Source organism: Anolis sagrei, chromosome Y (genome assembly GCF_037176765.1).
Source record: "Anolis sagrei isolate rAnoSag1 chromosome Y, rAnoSag1.mat, whole genome shotgun sequence".
NCBI lineage: Eukaryota > Metazoa > Chordata > Lepidosauria > Squamata > Dactyloidae > Anolis > Anolis sagrei.
Window position 1 is genome coordinate 3,452,490 of NC_090035.1, and position 21,304 is coordinate 3,473,793.

General features: G+C 42.9%; 1 protein-coding gene across 3 annotated transcripts in view; it reads right to left on the reverse strand.

The window, feature by feature from the left end:
- LOC132780020 (ubiquitin carboxyl-terminal hydrolase 22-A) overlaps positions 1–21,304 on the reverse strand; it is a 204,119-nt gene that overhangs the window by 120,765 nt on the left and 62,050 nt on the right. For 2 of the 3 annotated variants that reach the window (XM_067461689.1, XM_067461688.1), the window contains exon 2: positions 20,402–20,534. In XM_067461689.1, coding sequence (XP_067317790.1) covers positions 20,402–20,534 — 133 coding nt within the window. Of the gene's footprint in view, positions 1–17,852; positions 17,874–20,401; positions 20,535–21,304 lie in introns of those variants that run through there. The other variant, XM_067461690.1, reaches the window with a different exon arrangement.

The following is a 21,304-nucleotide window of genomic DNA, read 5'->3' on the forward strand; positions in this document are numbered from 1 at the left end:
TGCCTCTAGTCCATAGCCATATAGCCCGAAAAAACCTACAACCCAGTGATTCCGGCCATGAAAGCCTTCGACAATACAAAGACCACCAGCATTGAAGCGATGCTCCTACGCCATAAATTCTGCTGGACTGAAGCCCCCTCCCACCCTTTTTTTTAAAACACAAGCGTTAACAAAATCCATGGATAATAACACAGCCCAACCAAAACAATTTTTTTCTTGATGTCTTTGCTATTAGGCCTGTAATTTGGAGTGCTGATTCAGAAAATTTATTCATCTCTAGATTATTAAATATGTTTTTCTGTGGGCAAGCCATACATATATATTTATATATTTGTGATGGATGTCTGTACAGATTATTCGATGCTTAGACCATAGGCCGTTCGCATACAAGGCAAATAGATAAATACATGAACACCAGATTATTACATACAATATTGTTGTTGTTGTTCATTCGTTCAGTCGTTTCCAACTGTTCGTGACTTCATGGACCAGTCCACGCCAGAACTCCCTGTCGGTCGCCACCACCCCCAGCTCCTTCAAGGTCAATACAGTCACTTCAAGGATACCATCCATCTACCTTGTCCTTGGTTGGCCCCTCTTCCTTTTGCCTTCCCTTTTCCCCAGCATCATTCCCTTCTCTAGGCTTTGCTGTCTCCTCATGATGTGGCCAAAGGACTTCCACTTTGTCTCTAGTCTCCTTCCCTCCAGTGAGCAGCCGGGCTTTATTTCCTGGAGGATGGACTGGTTGGATCTTCTCACAGTCCAAGGCACTCTCAGCACTTTCCTCCAACACCACAGCTCAAAAGCCTCTCTCTTCCTTGGCTCAGCCTTCCCGAAGGTCCAGCTCTCACATCCGTAGGTGACTACAGGGAAGACCATGGCTTGGACTAGGCAATGGATCTTGGTTGCCAGTCTGATGTCTCTACTCTTTACTATTTTATCGAGACTGGACATTGCTCTCCTCCCAAGAAGGAAGCGTCTCCTGATTTCCTAGCTTCAGTCTGCGTCTGCACTTATCTTTGCGCCTAGAAATACAAACCCTGTCACGGCCTCCACGTTTTCTCCCTCTATTTCCCAGTTGTCAATCATTCTTGTTGCCATGATCTTGGTTTTTTTTATGTTTAGCTGCAACCCAGCTTTTGCGCTTTCTTCTTTCACCTTGATGAGAAGGCTCCTCAGCTCCTCCTCGCTTTCAGCAATCAAAGTGGTGTCATCTGCATATCTGAGGTTGTTAATGTTTCTTCCAGCCATTTTCACCCCAGCTTTGCATTCCTCAAGCCCCGCACATCCTCGCATGATGTGTTCTGCATACAAGTCAAAAAGGTTGGGTGAGAGGATGCAGCCTTGCCGGACGCCTTTCCCAATCTGGAACCCGTCTCCTGTTCCGTGGTCAGTTCTGACTGTTGCTACTTGGTCCTTGTACAGATTCCTCAGGAGACAGATGAGGTGATTTGGTATCCCCATACCACCAAAAACTTGCCACCATTTATTATGATCCACACAGTCAAAGGCTTTACAAGAGTCAATGAAGCAGAAATAGGTGTTTTTCTGACACTCCCTGCCTTTCTCCATTCTCCAGCATCCAGATATTGGCAATCTGGTCTCTGGTTCCTCTGCCTTTTCTAAACCCAGCTTGTCCATCTGGCCACTCTCGCTCCATGTCTTGCTGGAGTCTTCCTTGCAGGATCTTGAGCATTCCCCTCCTGGCATGAGAAATAAGGGCCACTGTACAGATGTTTGAGCAGTCTTTAGCAACCAAAAAGCCAAAAAATGGTTCAGATATGTGGATGACACCTTCACCATTTGGAGCCATGGAGAAGAAGAAGAACTCAACAGGTTCCTGAACCATCTCAACAACATCCACCCAAAAATCCAATTCACAATGGAAAAAGAAAATGAAGGAAGACTTCCTTTTCTAGGCGTCCTCGTCATCCGCAAACCAGATCAACAATTGGGTCACACCGTCTACAGAAAACCCACACACACAGAGATAGATATCGACATAAAAACTCCAACCATCACCCAAGTCAAAAAAGAAGCACCATCAAAGCCTTGGCAGACCGTGCAAAAAGAATCTACGAACCCCACCTCCTCCAAGATGAACTGAACCACCTCAACTGGGCTCTCCAGGCAAGGGAGACCCCACCTCAGACATCGGAAGAGCTGCAAGACCAAGAACAAGCCACGAGAGTCAAGATGAAGATCCACCCAGAGGAAAAGTGTTCCTGCCATACATCAATGGAACCACTGACCGCAGAGGGAAGCTGATGAGGAAACACAACATACAATCTACAGACCCATCAAGAAAATCCAACCAATGCTCCGTTCAGCAAAGGACAAGAGGGATCCTCTCACTTCTGCAGAAGTCTACCGTGTCCCATGCAGCTGTGGACAAGTCTACAGAGGGACCACCAAACGCAGCAGCATTGCCCAAACACGAATCAAGGAACATGAAAGGTACTGCAGACTAAGTCAACCAGAGAAGTTAGCCATAGCAGAGCACCCGAGGAACCAGCCAGGACACAGCATATTATTTGAGAACACAGAAATGCTGGACCACTCTCACAACCACCATGTCAGCCTACACAGAGAAGCCACTGAAATCCACAAGCATGTGGACAATTTCAACAGAAAGGAGGAGACCGTGAAAATGAACAAAATCTGGCTACCAGTATTAAAAAACTCAAAAATTACAACAGCAAAACAGCAGAGAGGAAACAACCAGGCACATCTTAACACTTCTCAACAAAAGATTGCCCCAGGCTCAGCCAGGCCTTCTGATGCTATTGAAGGTGGTCAGTTGAAACATTCACACCTAGCTCCAGCAGACAAAAGTCCTTTGTCCCACCCTGGTCATTCCACAGATATATAAACCGATTTTCCTAATTCCAACAGACCTCACTACCTCTGAGGATGCTTGCCATAGATGCAGGCGAAACGTCAGGAGAAAATGCCTCTAGAACATGGCTATATAGCCCAAAATCACCCACAAGAACCTAGTCTTTAGCATTTTCCCTTTTTTTGGTATGGGGATAGAAGTGGATTTGACCAAAAACGGATTCATTAACCTTTTGGTTCTAATGTTGGAGAGTGATTCCTAATCAAGTGGTCCCTGGTCAAAAAAAGGTTGGGAACCACTATTCGACAGCAATGTGTGCCAGAAATCAGCAGTTACCAAAGATTTTTCATGCGCTTTACCTCTTAAATAGAATATATATATTTGGGAATCATAGAATCATAGAATCCTAGAATCAAAGAGTTGGAAGACACCTCCTGGGCCATCCAGTCCAACCCCATTCTGCCAAGAAGCAGGAATATTGCATTCAAATCACCCCTGACAAATGGCCATCCAGCCTCTGCTTAAAAACTTCCAAAGAAGGAGCCTCCACCACACTCCGGGGCAGAGAGTTCCACTGCTGAACGGCTCTCACAGTCAGGAAGTTCTTCCTCATGTTCAGATGGAATCTCCTCTCTTGTAGTTTGAAGCCATTGTTCCATTGCGTCCTAGTCTCCAAGGAAGCAGAAAACAAGCTTGCTCTCTCCTCCTCCCTGTGGCTTCCTCTCACATATTTATACATGGCTATCATATCTCCTCTCAGCCTTCTCTTCTTCAGGCTAAACATGCCCAGTTCCCTAAGCCACTCCTCATAGGGCTTGTTCTCCAGACCCTTGATAATTTTAGTCGCTCTCCTCTGGACACATTCCAGCTTAGAGTCAATATCTCTCCTGAATTGTGGTGCCCAGAATTGGACACAATATTCCAGGTGTGGTCTAACCAAAGTGGAATAGAGCATGGGGAGCATGACTTCCCTAGATCTAGACACTATGCTCCTACTGATGCAGGCCAAAATCCCATTGGCTTTTTTTGCCGCCACATCACATTGTTGGCTCATGTTTAACTTGTTGTCCTCGAGGACTCCAAGATCACCTCTCTTTTTGTTTCAGGGATGGACCCATAGGTTTTATGAAGAAATATCCACATAAGCGAATTATACGAGCAGAAAAGATGGGCAGGCCTTACCCAAACAGTGGCTTTTCTGCACCTTTCACTTTTGCCAGAACTAACATTTAGGACAGAGATAAATTTTAACGAAAAGCACCCATGTTATCTATTTTGCACAGAACATCGTTCTTGCTTATATAACAGTTACATATAAAGTAACCGTTGCTATAGCAATAGGTGGGCGGATGGATGGCAAGAGACTCACCAAGAAATATCTCAATGTTGTGTTTTAAAATAAAGCCTCAAGATTTTTTTTTAAATGCAGCGTTTATTGCAACCCTTGCTATATATTCTGTTCCGCCACTCGGCTCGAAATCAGCGCAAACTTAGTAATTACGGTCTAAATTAAAAACAAACAAATAAGGTGTTCCCATACTGGATTGCTATACCTGACGATGGAAAGAAATTCTGTTTTCATTCTACTCTATGATACAAAAATACCCCACGCACAACTTTTCCTGTTGCTTCACAGCGTTCTATTATGATCCATTTAGTTCTCAGTTAATTAATTAATTAATTTACAGTATTTATGCCCCGCCCGTCTCACGCCGAAGGAGATTCAGAGCGGTTTACAGAACACACATTCGACATACATTCAATGCCGATGTCCTTAAGGACGCTTTTATTATCTCCCCGCTAAAAGCAGTACCTATTTATCGACTCGCATTTCTGCTTTCGACCTGCTAGGTGGGCAGGTGAGCTGGAGATGACAGCAGGTGCTCACCCCGACCTGGGATTGAACTGCTAACCTATCAATCAGCAGGATTTTTCTGCAGCACAGCCGTTTAACCTGCTGTGCTAACCCCAGGCCAGCAATAATCCATATAAATAAAAATTGTTATGTTTGTTTGTGGGATTAACATAACTCAAAAACCACTGGACGAATTAACACCAAATTTGGACACAAGACACCTCTCAGGCCAACGAGTGACCATCACTCATTAAAACACTGAAAAACACAGCAGAAGGGACTTTAAAAGCCCCAAAAAGCTAAATGAGGAAAAGCTAAATGACAATATAGAAAAAGGGAAGAAAGAGGGAGGGAAGGGGAGAAAAAAGAAAGAAAGAAAGAAAGAAAGAAAGAAAGAAAGAAAAGGAAAGAAAGAGGGGGAGGGAAAGAAAGAAAGAAAGGGAGAAGGAAGAGGTAGAGAAGGAAGAAAGGAGAGAAAGAGGAAGGGAAAAAAAGGGGGAAGGAAGGAAAGTTAGAGAAGGAAGGAAGGAGAGAAGGAAAGAAAAAGGGAAAGGAAGGAAGGAAAGAGGGAGCGAAAGAAGGGGGGAAGATGTAGTGAAAGAGGGAGGGGAGGAAAGAAGGAAAGAGAAGGAAGAAAAGAGAGACAGCAGAAGAGAAAGAAAAAGGGGGAAGGAGGGGAAAGAGAGAAAGCTGACCACAGCAAAGCGTGGTGGGAACAGCAATAATCCATATAAATAAATATATTATGTTCGTTTGTGGGATTAACAGAACTCAAAAACCACTAAATGAATTGACACCAAATTTGGACACAATACAGGGTTGTACATCTATCCGGCGAATGAGTGACCATCACTCATTAAAGCACTGAAAAACACAGCGGAAGGGACGTTAAAAGCCAAAAAAAGAAGCTACAGCACATGCACAAAAATGACTCCCTCTGGCAAACAAAACAAACAGTAGCATATTCACACTCTCTTCCGGACTACAGCTCCCAGCATCCCCTAGACCAGGCCCTTTAGGAGAGGAGGAGGATCCAAATGCACTGCTTCCAATCTGCAAGCTTTCTTCTCCTCAGATTTCTTTGAGAGCTTCCCAATCCCGGCATATTTCCAATTTCCTATTCCTGGACTGCAACTCCCAACAACCCTCCAGATAGAAAGATTAGGTAGATAGGTAGGTAGGTAGATAGATATGGAGGACTGCTGGGAGTTCTCTACCAAGAATAGGTAGAGAAGGAAGAAAGAGAAAGAAGAAGGGAAAGAAAAGGGGGGAAGGGAAGAGGAAGAGAAGGAAGGAAGGAGAGAAGGAAAGAAAAAAAAAGGGAAGGAAAGAGGGAAGGAAAGAAGGAGAGAAAGAGGGAGGGAAGGTTGTCCACAGCAATACATGGCAGGTACAGCTAGTAGTAGTAGTAGTGATGATGATGATGATGATGATGATGATGATGATAACAACAACAACAACAACTTTATTTTTATACCCCGCCACCATCTCCTCAAGGGACTTGGGGCGGCTTCCAAGGGGACAAACCAACAAATTACAGATAAAAACAACTACATTAAAATCCATCAAATAAAAGCATAATACAATCAGAACAACATCATCATCATAAAAACAGTATCATGGCTGAAAACAACATTGGAGCAGGGTCTGGGTTCAAGTAAGTGCAGTGAATTCCTTAGCGGAGGCGGGGAGCGGGGTGAGCTCCTGTCTGTCAGCTCCAGCTTCTCATGCGGGAACATGAGAGAAGCCTCCCACATCCAGGCGTCCCCTCGGCAACGTCCTTGCAGACAGCCAATTCTCTCACACCAAAAGCGACTTGCAGTTTCTCGAGTCGCTCCGGATATGAAAAAAAAACGAGCAATAATTCCTCTGAGCAAATCTGTCCAATCACACTAATGTATCCACGACCTTTCTCTCCAGTAATGTGCATGGAAAAGGCATCTTTCTGGAAACAACTACTGACATGGTCTCTCAAAACATCTTTGCTGTAAAAGTCTGATGCTCCAAAATGCCCCTTGGCCAGTCCAGGAGTCTAATGATGATGATGATGATGATGACGATGATGCATTTATTTATTTATTTATTTACATTTATATGCCACCCTTCTCAACCCGAAGGGGACTCAGAGTGGCTTTCAAGACATATATACATACAATATATTATATTACTTTTGGAGGCTTTGAAACAGAGGCTGGGTGGCCATCTGTCAGGGGTGCTTTGAATGCGATTTTCCAGCTTTTTGGCAGAATGGGGTTGGACTGGATGATGGCCCACCAGGTCTCTTCCAACTCTATGAGTCTATGAACATCTTATGAGTAGCAGATTCCATCCATTTGTGTGTTCCCACAATAGATCTGGAGCCAATTTATACAGAAACTAGCCATCCCCTGCCACATGTTGCTGTGGCCCAGTCTGTATATATGTTTTGTGTGTGTGTGTGTGTGTGTATGTGTGTATATGTGTATATATCTATATCTATCTATATATGCAAACACACATACATACACAAATATTTACACAAATATATAGATAGATAGATGGGTGTGTGTGTGTGCATATGTCTATATATATGTGTATATATTTGTGTATTTCTATGTTTATATGTGTACATGTATATTGTGTATATGTGTGTGCTTGTGTATATATGTGTATGTATGTCTATATGTATGTGTATATTTGTGTGCTTGTGTACATATATGTGTGTGTCTGTATGTATGTGTATATATATATACGTGTGTATATATTTGTGTATTTCCGTGTTTATATGTGTACATGTATATTGTGTATATGTGTGTGCTTGTGTATATATGTGTATGTATGTCTATATGTATGTGTATGTATGCATGTGTATATGTAAATATATGTGTATGTGTGCATGTATGTGTGCATGTCTATATGTATGTGTATATTTGTGTGCTTGTGTACATATATGTGTGTGTCTGTATGTATGTGTATATGTATACGTGTGTATATATTTGTGTATATCTGTGTTTATATGTGTATATGTATATTGTGTATATGTGTGTGCTTGTGTATATATGTGTATGTATGTCTACATGTATGTGTATGTATGCATGTGTATATGTAAATATATGTGTATGTGTGCATGTATGTGTGCATGTCTATATGTATGTGTATATTTGTGTGCTTGTGTACATATACGTGTGTGTATGTATATATGTGCATATGTATACGTGTGTATATATTTGTGTATTTCTGTGTTTATATGTGTATACGTATATTGTGTATATGTGTGTGCTTGTGTATATATGTGTATGTATGTCTATATGTATGTGTATGTATGCATGTGTATATGTAAATATATGTGTATGTGTGCATGTATGTGTGCATGTCTATATGTATGTGTATATTTGTGTGCTTGTGTACATATACGTGTGTGTCTGTATGTATGTGTATATGTATACGTGTGTATATATTTGTGTATTTCTGTGTTTATATGTGTATATGTATATTGTGTATATGTGTGTGCTTGTGTATATATGTGTATGTATGTCTATATGTATGTGTATGTATGAATGCGTATATGTAAATATATGTGTATGTATGCATGTCTATATGTATGTGTATATTTGTGTGTGCTTGTGTACATATATGTGTGTGTGTATGTATATGAGTGTATGTGTATATGTATACAGTTTATTTTGGGAGGTTGTAAGTCCATTCTGCTGGCCTTTTTGCGTGTTTTTAGGGGTGATGGACACTCATTGGCCTGATATTGTGTATTGTGTCCAAGTTTGGTGTCAATTCGTCCAATGGTTTTTGAGTTATGTTAATCCCACAAAGAGACATTACATTTTTATTTATATAGATGAGCCTGGAGATGTTCCTAGGAAGGATATATGTTCCATGCAGCGGATTTAGATTCCCAGGCCAAATGTAGTGATACCTGGCTTAACCGTTTATACCTGAAACCTGCCTCCAGAGTCATTATGAACAACTCTGAATGTCTTTCAAATGAGCATTCCTCATAAGAGAGTCTGGCAAAGATGCAACGGAATGAAATGCCATCTTGAACATCATTGGATCAAAGGGAGATACCTGTCAGGTAGAGTGTTATTTTCAAGGAGGAAAGTGTGCATTCTATTTGTTGTATCTTTATCAGAAGGCTCACTCGATAGTCATCTTCAGCTCTTTGACTCTGAATCACTCTTTGCCCTGAGCTCGTATCCAGACAATGCAGAAATGAACTTAAATTCAAGACAAGCTGCAACTCCAAATGTTTTTTACTCGCCTCTAGGAATTATGAGCTCAAGAAAAAGATCACCACCTCGTCGTGGTGCTGGAGCTTGAGCACCTCAATGATGTCATGAGCGAAACCGTGAAGGGCCACCCCATGAAGGGGCTTGAGGATTGCAAGGCTGGGGTGAAAATGGCTGGAAGAAACATTAACAACGTTAGATATGCAGATGACACCACTTTGATGGCCGAAAGAAAGGAGGATCCGAGGAGCCTTCTAATCAAGGTGAAAGAAGAAAGCTCAAAAGCTGGGTTGCAGCCAAACATCAATAAAACCAAGATTATGGCAACAAGAATGATTGACAACTGGAAAACAGAGGGAGAAAATGTGGAGGCCGTGACAGGGTTTGTATTTCTAGGTGCAAAGATGAGTGCAGATGCAGACTGGAGCCAGGAAATCAGGAGACGCTTCCTTCTTGGGAGGAGAGCAATGTCCAGTCTCAATCAAAGAGCGAAGAGTAGAGATATCACACTGGCAACAAAGATCCGCATAGTCAAAGCCATGGTATTCCCAATAGTCACCTACGGATGTGAGAGCTGGACCAGAAGGAAGACTGAGCGAAGGAAGAGAGATGCTTTTGAACTGTGGTGCTGGAGGAACGTGCTGAAAACGCCTTGTACCACCAGAAGATCCAACCAGTCCATCCTCCAGGAAAGAAAGCCCAACTGGTCATTAGAGGGAAGGATAGTAGAGGCCAAGATGAAGTCCTTTGGCCACATCATGAGAAGAAAGGAAAGCTTAGAGAAGACAATGATGCTGGGGAAAATGGAAGGAAAAAGGAAGAGGGGCCGACCAAGGGCAAAATGGATGGATAGAAGTGACTGGATTGACCTTGAAGGAGCTGGGGGTGGTGACGGCCAACAGGGAGCTCTGGCGTGGGCTGGTCCATGAAGTCACGAAGAGTCGGAAATGACTGAACGAATGAACAACAAAAAAGCAATTATGAGTAGAAATTGAGGGAATGCCTTTAGGGGATGGATTTCACCCTTGGACCTCTGGCCGCTGGTAGATGCAAACACTTCTCTCCACATCACACGTGAAGCTGATGCTGCTAAAGCTACCGAATTTGGTGTCTGGAGTTTCGTTTTCTCCTTGTCTCCATGGAGACCGACCGATGTGAGCTCGGTGAAAGTCACTGCTTCAAAAATAATTCCTATGCATTCCAAGATGTGCATGCAGTTAGTTAGCCGGGCTTTTCGAGGAGATCAAATGCCAGTCTCTTCTATGGACACGGAATAAAAATGTGGAAACTTGGCTCTTCCGATGTGCCTTTGAAGAGGGACCATTTATCCCAGGGGTCCTCAAACTAAGGCCCAGGGGCCAGATACGGCCCTCCAAGGTCATTTACCCGCCCTCGGCTCAGGGTCAACCTAAGTCTGAAATGTCTTGAAAGCACACAACAACAACAACAACAACAACAACAACAACAATCCTATCTCATCAGTCAAAAGCATTGCAGCACACCCAAATACCTGGGAGTCACTCTGGACCGTGCTCTGACCTACAAGTAGCACTGCCTGAACATCAAGCAAAAAGTGGGTGCTAGAAACAATATCATACGAAAGCTGACTGGCACAACCTGGGGATCACAACCAGATACAGTGAAGACATCTGCCTTTGCGCTATGCTACTCTGCTGCTGAGTACGCATGCCCAGTGTGGAACACATCTCACCACACTAAAACAGTGGATGTGGCTCTTAATGAGACATGCCGCATTATCACACGGGGTGTCTGCGCCCTACACCACTGGGGAAATTACACTGCTTAGCCGGTATTGCACCACCTGACATCTGCCGGGAAGTGGCAGCCAACAGTGAAAGGACCAAGGCAGTGACATCTCCAACCCATCCCTTGTTTGGGTATCAGCCAACACGTCAACGACTTAAATCTAGAAATAGTTTTCTAAGATCTACAGAGACACTCGCTGGAATACCTCAAGCGAGAGTCCAAAAGTGGCAGGCTCAAACCCAGCACCTCAACCAATGGCTGATACCAAATGAGGGACTTCCCCCTGGGCACACAGAAGATTGGCTGACTTGGAAGGCGCTGAACAGACTGTGCTCTGGCACCACAAGATGCAGAGCCAACCTCAAGAAATGGGGCCACAAAGTAGAATCCTCGATATGTGAGTGTGGAGAGGAGCAAACCACTGACCACCTGCTGCAATGCAACCTGAGCCCTGCCACATGATGCACAAGGGAGGACCTTCTTGCGGCAACACCAGAGGCACTCCAAGGGGACAGATAATGGTCAAAGGACATTTAATCAACTACCAAACTCACAAATTTTGTATTTTGTCTGTTTGTTTGCTTTGTTCTGTTAGAAATGTAATATAATCGACTGGTTGCCCTGGCACGACAAATAAATAAACAGCCAAAAGCAGGCCCACACTTCCCATTGAAATACAAATAAGTTTATATTTGTTAAAAGCAATACAATAATTAAAATGAAGAACAATTTTAAGTGTTTTTGCACTACAAATAAGATATGTGCACTGTGCATAGGAATTCATTCATGTTTTTTTCAAATTATAATGCGTTCTCCAGCAGTTTAAGGAACTGTGACCTGGCCCTCTGTCTAAAATGTTTGAGGATCCCTGATTTATCCCATTTCTGCTTGTTCTATCTATAGTGTTGCTCCTATGATGCACTTTCCCCCGTCCTAAATTGAATGCCTACCCCACTGTTTATTCTTTTCGGGCTAGAGACTTCCTGGGCCATCATCCAGTCCAACCCCATTCTGCCAAGAAGCAGGAATATAGCATTCAAATCACCCCTGACAGATGGCCACCCAGCCTCTGTTGAAAAGCTTCCAAAGAAGGAGCCTCCACTACACTCCGGGGCAGAGAGTTCCACTGCTGAACGGCTGTCACAGTCAGGAAGTTCTTCCTCGTGTTCAGATGGAATCTCCTCTCTTGTAGTTTGAAGCCATTGTTCCATTGCGTCCTAGTCTCCAGGGAAGCAGAAAGGAAGCTTGCTCCCTCCTCCTCCCTGTGGCTTCCTCTCACATATTTATACATGGCTATCATATCTCCTCTCATCCTTCTCTTCTTCAGGCTAAACATGCCCAGCTCCTTAAGCCGCTCCTCATAGGGCTTGTTCTCCAGACCTTTGATCATTTTAGTCACCCTCCTCTGGACACATTCCAGCTTGTCAATATCTCTCTTGAATTAACTATAAATACCAGCAACTACAACTCCCAAATTTTTTTGAGTGATGGTCACTCCTTGGGTTAGTAGGTGTCTTGTGGCCAAATACGGTGTCAATTCGCCCAGTTGTTTTTGAGTTATGTTAATCCCACAAACTAACATTACATTTTTATTTATATAGATATTGTACTATGTTCATAATATAATCTATTGTATGTACATATACCTTGTAAGCAGCTCTGAGTCCCCTTCGGGGTGAGAAAGGCGGAATATCAATGTTGTAAACAAATAAATGTCCTGCTCCACAACGCTCTGCTAAGTACTAGAAATGACAGGCTCAAAAGAGGATGGGCTCCATCCTGGGCCCGGTCCTGTTCAGGATCTTTATTAGTGACTTAGATGAAAGATTAGAAGGCAGGATCATCAAGTTTGCAGATGACACCAAATTGGGAGGGAGAGCCAAGACTCCAGAGGACAGGAGCAGGATTCAAAGGGATCTTGACAGATGAGAGAGATGGGCCAAAATTAACAAAATGAAGTTCAACAGGGACAAATGCAAGAGACTCCACTTTGGCAGGAAAAACGAAATGCAAAGAGACAGAATGGGGGACAATGCCTGGCTCGAGAGCAGGACGTGTGAAAAAGATCTTGGACTCCTCGTGGACAACAAGTTAAACATGAGCCAGGAATGTGATGTGGCGGCAAAAAAAGTCAATGGGATTTTGGCCTGCATCAATAGGAGCCTAGTGTCTAGATCTAGGGAAGTCATGCTCCCCATGCTCTATTCCGCTTTGGTTAGACCACACCTGGAATATTGTGTCCACTTCTGGGCACCACAACTGAAGAGAGATATTGACAAGCCGGAATGTGTCCAGAGGAGGGCGACTAAAATGATCAAGGGTCTGGAGAACAAGCCCTATGAGGAGCGGCTTAAGGAGGTGGGCATGTTTAGCCTGAAGAAGAGAAGGCTGAGGAGATATGATAGCCATGTATAAATATGTGAGAGGAAGCCACAGGGAGGAGGAGGGAGCAAGCTTGTTTTCTCCTGCCCTGCAGACTAGGACACGGATCAATGGCTTCAAACTACAACTACAAGAGAGGAGATTCCATCTGAACATGAGGAAGAACTTCCTGACTGTGAGAGCCGTTCAGCAGTGGAACTCCCTGCCCCGGAGTGTGTTGGAGGCTCCTTCTTTGGGAGCTTTTAAAGAGAGGCTGGATGGTCATCTGTCAGGGGTGATTTGAATGCAATACTCCTGCTTCTTGGCAGAATGGGATTGGACTGGATGGCCCACCAGGTTTCTTCCAACTCTAGGATGAACTTCCTGACTGTGAGAGCCGTTCAGCAGTGGAACTCTCTGCCCTGGAGTGTGGTGGAGGCTCCTTCTTTGGAAGCTTTTAAACAGAGGCTGGATGGCCATCTGTCAGGGGTGCTTTGAATGCAATATTCCTGCTTCTTGGCAGAATGGGGTTGGACTGGATGGCCCAGGAAGTCTCTTCCAACTCTTTGATTCTATGATTCTGTCTCCGTCCAGGTTCTCCAACTTACGTTCTCAATGTAACAGCGATAAGCAAAAAATGTACAAGAGGCAGAAGCTACTTGAAATAAATGTGCCATATTCAATTAGGAAGATGATGCATTATGTAATGATGACAAATCTTTTGACCTCCTATGAAATGAACTCCAATACATTTCCTCTGAAGTTCAAAAGCGTTCTTCCTCGGATAAGGTCAGGAATGACAGGCAAGTGTCCTTCAAAGACATTCCTCCAACGCGATCCCACTGTAGGCTCTGCACTCCCCCCTTTGGGACCTTACCATACAGTCTGTGACAAATGAAGATGCAACCTACAGCAAAGAACCTCCTTCAATGCGTGAAGGAGACTGACTGGATCACTGGCAAGTTGATCTTTGGGCTTTTTTGAAGAGATGCCTGAACATCAGTGTTCTGAAAATCAAAGAATCATAGAATCATAGAATCAAAGAGTTGGAAGAGACCTCATGGGCCATCCAGTCCAACCCCCTGCCAAGAAGCAGGAATATTGCATTCAAATCACCCCTGACAGATGGCCATCCAGCCTCTGCTTAAAAGCTTCCAAAGAGGGAGCCTCCACCACACTCCGGGGCAGAGAGTTCCACTGCTGAACGGCTCTCACAGTCAGGAAGTTCTTCCTAATGTTCAGATGGAATCTCCTCTCTTGTAGTTTGAAGCCATGGCTCCATTGCGTCCTAGTCTCCAGGGAAGCAGAAAAGAAGCTTGCTCCCTCCTCCTCCCTGTGGCTTCCTCTCACATATTTATACATGACTATCATGTCTCCTCTCAGCCTTCTCTTCTTCAGGCTAAACATGCCCAGTTCCCCAAGCCGCTCCTCATAGGGCTTGTTCTCCAGACCCTTGGTCATTTTAGTCGCCCTCCTCTGGACACATTCCAGCTGGACACAAAGAGCGTTGTAACAAATAAGGGATTTTATGATTTACTAGCTGTCCCCTGCCACTCGTTGCTGTGGCCCAGTCTGTATATATGTGTATTGTCGAAGGCTTTCATGGCCAGAATCATTGGGTTGTTGTAGGTTTTTTCAGGCTATATGGCCATGGTCTAGAGGCATTCTCTCCTGACGTTTCGCCTGCATCTATGGCAAGCATCCTCAGAGGTAGTGAGGTCTGTTGGAACTAGGAAAAGGGGTTTATATATCTGTGGAATGACCAGGGTGGGACAAGGAACTCTTGTCTGCTGGAGCTAGGTGTGAATGTTTCAACTGACCACCTTGATTAGCATCAAGGCTATCAAATGCCAAGCTATCAAATGCTAATCAAGGTGGTCAGTTGAAACATTCACACCTACCTCCAGCAGACTTTAAAATTATTTATTTATTTATTTATTTATTTACTGTTCTTGTATACCGCTGTATCTCAAGCCCGAGGGCGACTCACAGCGGTTTCCAAACAGCAAAGACAATAAAAACAGCAATAATCAATATACAAAACAGTTAAATTACACAGTTCCATTTATAGCTAAATAAACAATCAACAATACACAATTATCACAAATCCCATCCCCCGATCGCCTCATCATCCAAACATGATCCAAATTCGTCGTCATTGTTCCGTTCCTATGTTCACATTACCACACTTGCACTGAATTACTCAAACGCCTGCACAAACATCCAGGCCTTGAGCTTTCTACGGAATGTCAAGAGCGATGGTGCCAGCCTAACGTCTACAGGAAGGGCGTTCCACAGCCGAGGAGCCACCACCGAGAAGGCCCTATCCCTCTGCAGCAAAACAGCAGAGGGGAAACAATCAAGCACATCTAATCACCTCTCAAGAAAAGATTTTCCCAGGCACTGCCCGGCCATCAAATGCTAATCAAGGTGGTCAGTTGAAACATTCACACTTAGCTTCAGCAGACAAGAGTCCTTTGTCCCACCCTGGTCATTCCACAGATATATAAACCCATTTTCCTACTTCCAACAGACTTCACTACCTCTGAGGATGCTTGCCACAGATGCAGGCGAAACGTCAGGAGAGAATGCCTCTAGACCATGGCCATATAGCCCGAAAAAACCTACAACAACCCACTGTATATATGTGTTTTGTGTGTGTATATATGTATTTATATGTGTTTATATATTTATGTATATGTGTATATATGTTTGTTTGCGTATATATATGTGTGTGTATGTATATATGTGTGCATATGTGTATGTATATATATATGTGTGTGTATATATATATTTGTATTTATATGTGTATATTTTATTTTATTTTATTATTACTATTATTATTATTTTATTATTATTGTAATGTTATTTTGATAATCCTAGAATCAAAGAGTTGGAAGAGACCTCCTGGGCCATCCAGTCCAACCCTTTCTGCCAAGAAGCAGGAATATTGCATTCAAATCACCCCTGACAGATGGCAATCCAGCCTCTGTTTAAAAGCCTCCAAAGAAGGAGCCTCCACCACACTCCGGGGCAGAGAGTTCCATGTTGTTGTTGTTGTCTGATGTATATGCTTTGAATTTATTGCTGTATTATGTTGTCCAGCCTTGGCCCCATGTAAGCCGCTCTGCGGCTTACATGGGACCAAGAAATAAAGTATTATTATTATTATTATTATTATTATTATTATTTGTATATTGTGTATATGTGTGTGCTTGTCTGTATGCATATGTATGTATATATATGAGTGTATGTATGTGAGCATGTGTATATTTGTGTGTGTTAATGTGTATATGTGTGTATATTTGTGTGTGCTTGTGTATATATACATGTGTATGTATGTGTGCATGTGTATATGTATATGAGCTCACCAATGCTTCCTGTTCGTCCTGGAAAGAAGTGACGAGCGGAGGGCCGCAGGGTTCCGTCCTGGGCCCGGTCCTGTTCAGGATCTTCATTCATGACTTATATGAAGGTTTAGAAGGCAGGATCATCAAGTTTGCAGATGACACCAAATTGGGAGGGAGAGCCAAGACTCCAGAGGACAGGAGCAGGATTCAAAGGGATCTTGACAGCTTAGAGAGATGAGTAGCCAAAACTAACAAAATGAAGTTCAACAGGGACAAATGCAAGATACTCCACTTTGGCAGGAAAAACGAAATGCAAAGAGACAGAATGGGGGACGATGAGGCCTAGCTTGAGAGCAGTACGTGTGGAAAATATCTTGGAGTCCTCATGGACAACAAGTTAAACATGAGCCAGGAATGTGATGTGGTGGCAAAAAAAAAGCCAATGGGATGTTGGCCTGCATCAAGAGGAGCCTAGTGTCTAGATCTAAGGAAGTAATGCTACCCCTCTGTTCTGCCTTGGTTAGACCACACCTGGAATATTGTGTCCAATTCTGGGCACCACAATTCAAGAGAGATATTGACAAGCTGGAATGTGTCCAGAGGAGGGCGACTAAAATGATCCAGGGTCTGGAGAACAAGCCCTATGAGGAACAGCTTAAGGAGCTGGGCATGTTTAGCCTGAAGAAGAGAAGGCTGAGAGGAGATATGATAGCCATGTATAAATATGTGAGAGGAAGTCATAGGGAGGAGGAGGGAGCAAGCTTGTTTTCTGCTTCCCTGGAGACTAGGACGCGGAACAATGGCTTCAAACTACAAGAGAGGAGATTCCATCTGAACATGAGGAAGAACGTCCTGACTGTGAGAGCCGTTCAGCAGTGGAACTCTCTGCCCCGGAGTGTGGTGGAGGCTCCTTCTTTGGAGGCTTTTAAACAGAGGCTGGATGGCCATCTGTCAGGTGTGATTTGAATGCAATTTTTCTGCTTCTTGGCAGAATGGGGTTGGACTGGATGGCCCAGGAGGTCTCTTCCAACTCTTTGATTCTATGGTTCTATGAGTGTAAGTATAGATGTATATATGGTTTATTTTTGGGGGTTTTCTGCTGGGTTTTTGTTTGTGTGTGTGTGTTTTTAGGGTGATGAACACTCATTGAACTGTTAGGTGTCTTGTGTCCAAATTTGGTGTCAATTCATCCAGTGGTTTTTGAGTTCTGTTAATCCCACAAACGAACATTATATTTTTATTTATATAGATGGCTGGGTAATTCATGCGTCTTGGCCCCAGTTAAGCCTTTTCAATGTGTACATTCTCACACCAGAAGCGACTTGCAGTTTCTCAAGTCGCTCCTGACACGACAAAAAAAATGTGTACATCAGGTGGAACAGGGGTTATATAATAATAATAATAATAATGTTTAAAAACGAGGACATTTGCATAGACAGCGATAAGAGAAGATGACATACTGTTTGCTGAATCCTACCAGGCTGAGCATCAGACAAGTCTGGGAAGTTGAGGCAGTAGGTGGAAAGTTTTTTAACTAACGAAGTAAATACACGACAGTCAAAATCCATTTTGGAAATACTCAAAACATCTGCAAGGAAGTTTTATGTCCTGTTCTCTAGCTCAAATAAAATATAGCACTACAAAAGATATATCAATTTAAAAACAATATATTGTCGAAGGCTTTCATGGCCGGAATCACTGGGTTGTTGTGTGTTTTCTGGGCTGTCTGGCCATGTTCCGGAAGCATTCTCTCCTGACGTTTCACCCACATCTATGGCAGGCATCCTCAGATATTGTGAGGTGTGTTGGAAACTAGGCAAGTGGTGTTTATATATCTGTGGAATAAGGTCCAAGGTGGGAGAAAGAACCATAGTCTGTATGAGGTAGGTGTGATTGTTGCAATTGGCCACCTTTAGGTAAAGGTAAAGGTTTTCCCCTGACATTAAGTTTAGGTGGGTTGGTGCTCATCTCCATTTCTAAGCTGAAGAACCGGCATTATCCATAGACACCTCCAAGGTCATGCGGCCAGCATGACTGCACGGAGCGCTGTTACCTTAACTTGATATTATTAATAACTTGATATTATTGTTGAAAAGCAGAGATTACTCTTGCTAGAAATCAAAATATATGTTGTTTTAATGTCATGAATTGCTCCATATGTATTTTAGAACTTATTTATTGTATGTTGTTTTATGATACTATTTATTGTTTACCTCTCCGAATGTATTCTCCCCTATGAACCATCAAGATTATTAAGATCGTCTGCTCTTAGTCCCACCGGCCTCGCAAGCGCGTCTGGTGGGGAAGAGGGCCAGGGCCTTCTCAGTGGTGGCCCCTCGACTCTGGAACTCTCTCCCACTGGAGATCAGAACCGCCCCTTCTATCCTGACATTCAGGAAGCAGGTGAAGACATGGTTATGGAGACAGGCATTCGACGAGTGAGCCAATACCCTGAGATATGGATGGAGGATGATGAACATCGATTTTAGTGTGACGACTGACCATTGTATTTATTGAATGTAATTGCTGTTTTTAATGTTTTAATGTTTTATTGCAATATGAAGTATGATGTTTTATTGACTGTATATGATATTATGGTTGGAAACCGGTCCGAGTCCCTCAAGAGAGGTGAGAAGGTCGGCATACAAAACTTTTAAATAAATAAATAAATAATTGTATAGCATTGAATTTTGCTGTTAGCTATTCTGAGTCCCTCTATGGAGGTAGAGGAGAACGGGATACAAAAGTTCTAAATAAATAAATAAATCTTCCACCGGAGCGGTACCTATTGATCTACTCACATTTGCATGTTTTTGAACTTGTAGGTTGGCAGAAGCTGGGGCTGACAGCAGGAGCTCGTGCTACTCCCCAGATTCGAACCTGCGACCTTTTGGTCAGCAAGTTCAGCAGCTCAGCGATTTAACCTGCTACACAACTGGGGACTCCTTGATTAGCATTCAATGGCTTCGTAGTCTTCAAGGTCTGGCTTCTTATCGCCTGGGGGAAACTTTGTTGGAGGTGATTAATTGGCCCTGATTGTTTCTTGTCTGGAATTGCCCTGTTCTTGAGTATTCCTCTTAATTTACTTTCCTGATTTTAGAGTTTTTTTTAATACTGGTAGCCAGATTGTGTTCATTTTCATGGTTTCCTCCTTTCTGTTGATATTGTGAGAGTGGTTCTCAAATAATATGTTGTGTCCAGGTTGGTTCCTCAAGTGCTCTGCTATAACTGACAAGAAGCATGTGGACATTTCAATAGAAAGGAGGAAACCATGAAAATGAACAAAATCTGGCTCCCAGTATTAAAAAAACTCCAAAATCAGGACAGTATATAGGAAACAATAAGAGACAGCTAAGTACCTCCCAACAAAAGACTCCCCCAGGCACTGCCAGGCCATCAAATGCTAATCAAGGTGGTCAATTGAAACATTCACACCTAGCTCCAACCGTGATCCTTCCACAGATATATAAACCCCATTTTCCTAGTTCCAACAGACCTCACTACCTCTGAAGATGCTTGCCATAGATGCAGGCAAAACCTCAGGAGAGAATGCCTCTAGAACATGGCCATATAGCCCGAAAAAACCTACAACAGCCCAAGTGTATTACTGAATATATACTGTCATAATTGAGAATCCAGAAGAATTAAACATTCCCTTTTTTGTCAAAATAAAGGCAAGCTTTCTAATCCTTAGATGCGTCCATGGTTTCATAATTTCTAATGGCTTATCCAACATGTTAAAATGGGGAACATATGTCTAAACCCTGCTAGAAACTGTGCTACTTGGTTCCTCTCATGTTATGTTTACAGACTGAGCCCCACAGCCTCAATTAATCATTGTCACGACTATAATGTAACTTCAGACTAAAATATTATAAGAACAAATGGGATAATATGACAAGAACAGACATGCTGTCTGGGTGCATCTGATCTGAATATTTCCACGTAGTAAAAAGCATGCAGTAGTAAACAAGTGGCGTTGCTGTAAGAGCCGAGGGAGACGACTTACCTAAGTTGTGTCGCTTTGCCTTTGCGTGCTCGTGGATGTGCTTCTTTGTGAAACAGCCAAAGAAAACACAATAGAGGCAAGAATGGAGTCTGTTCAGATGTGCGCCACACATATGACAGATACACGACTTTGCCTGAAAGGGTGAAAAGAGGGTCATTAGAAACATCCACTGCTGTCTCATAGGCATTCATTCACACAAGTTACATTTACGAAATCTAGCCATGAGATATAGTACTTGCATCATACAAGGTCTCTAAGGGAGGGCTTTGAAATATGCCTTTTTGTTATCACTCAGGGGTTCGGTCTGCTTCACACTAGCATTGAGGAGACAAATAATAATAATAATAGTAATAATAGTAATAATAATAATAATAATAATAATAATATAAATAATAATAATCTTTATTTATACTCCGCCACCATCTCCCCAATGGGGACTCAGAGCGGCTTACATGGGGCCAAGCCCAGACAACATAATACAGCAAAATAAACCCAAAACATAAGCAACACGCAACAACACCATAAGTACATAAAAACATATGAATACATTAAGAATATAACATTACAATTAACACAATCACAGTGACAGTGGGCTGCTGGGTGTAAATATTTGTGTATATATGTATATATGTGGTTTTGCGTATGCGTTGCAATGTATTTTTATTTTATTTTTGGGCTTTTTAAGTCCCTTCCACTGTGTTTTTCAGTGTTTTTATGAGTGATGGTCACTCATTGGCCTGATAGGTGTCCTCTGTCCAAATTTGGTGTCAATTTGCCCAGTGGTTTTTGAGTTATGTTCATCCCACAAACGAACATCACATTTTTATTTATATAGATACTAGCTGTACCCACCATGCGTTGCTGTGGCTAATCTTCCCTCCCTCTTTCTCTCCTTCTTTCTTT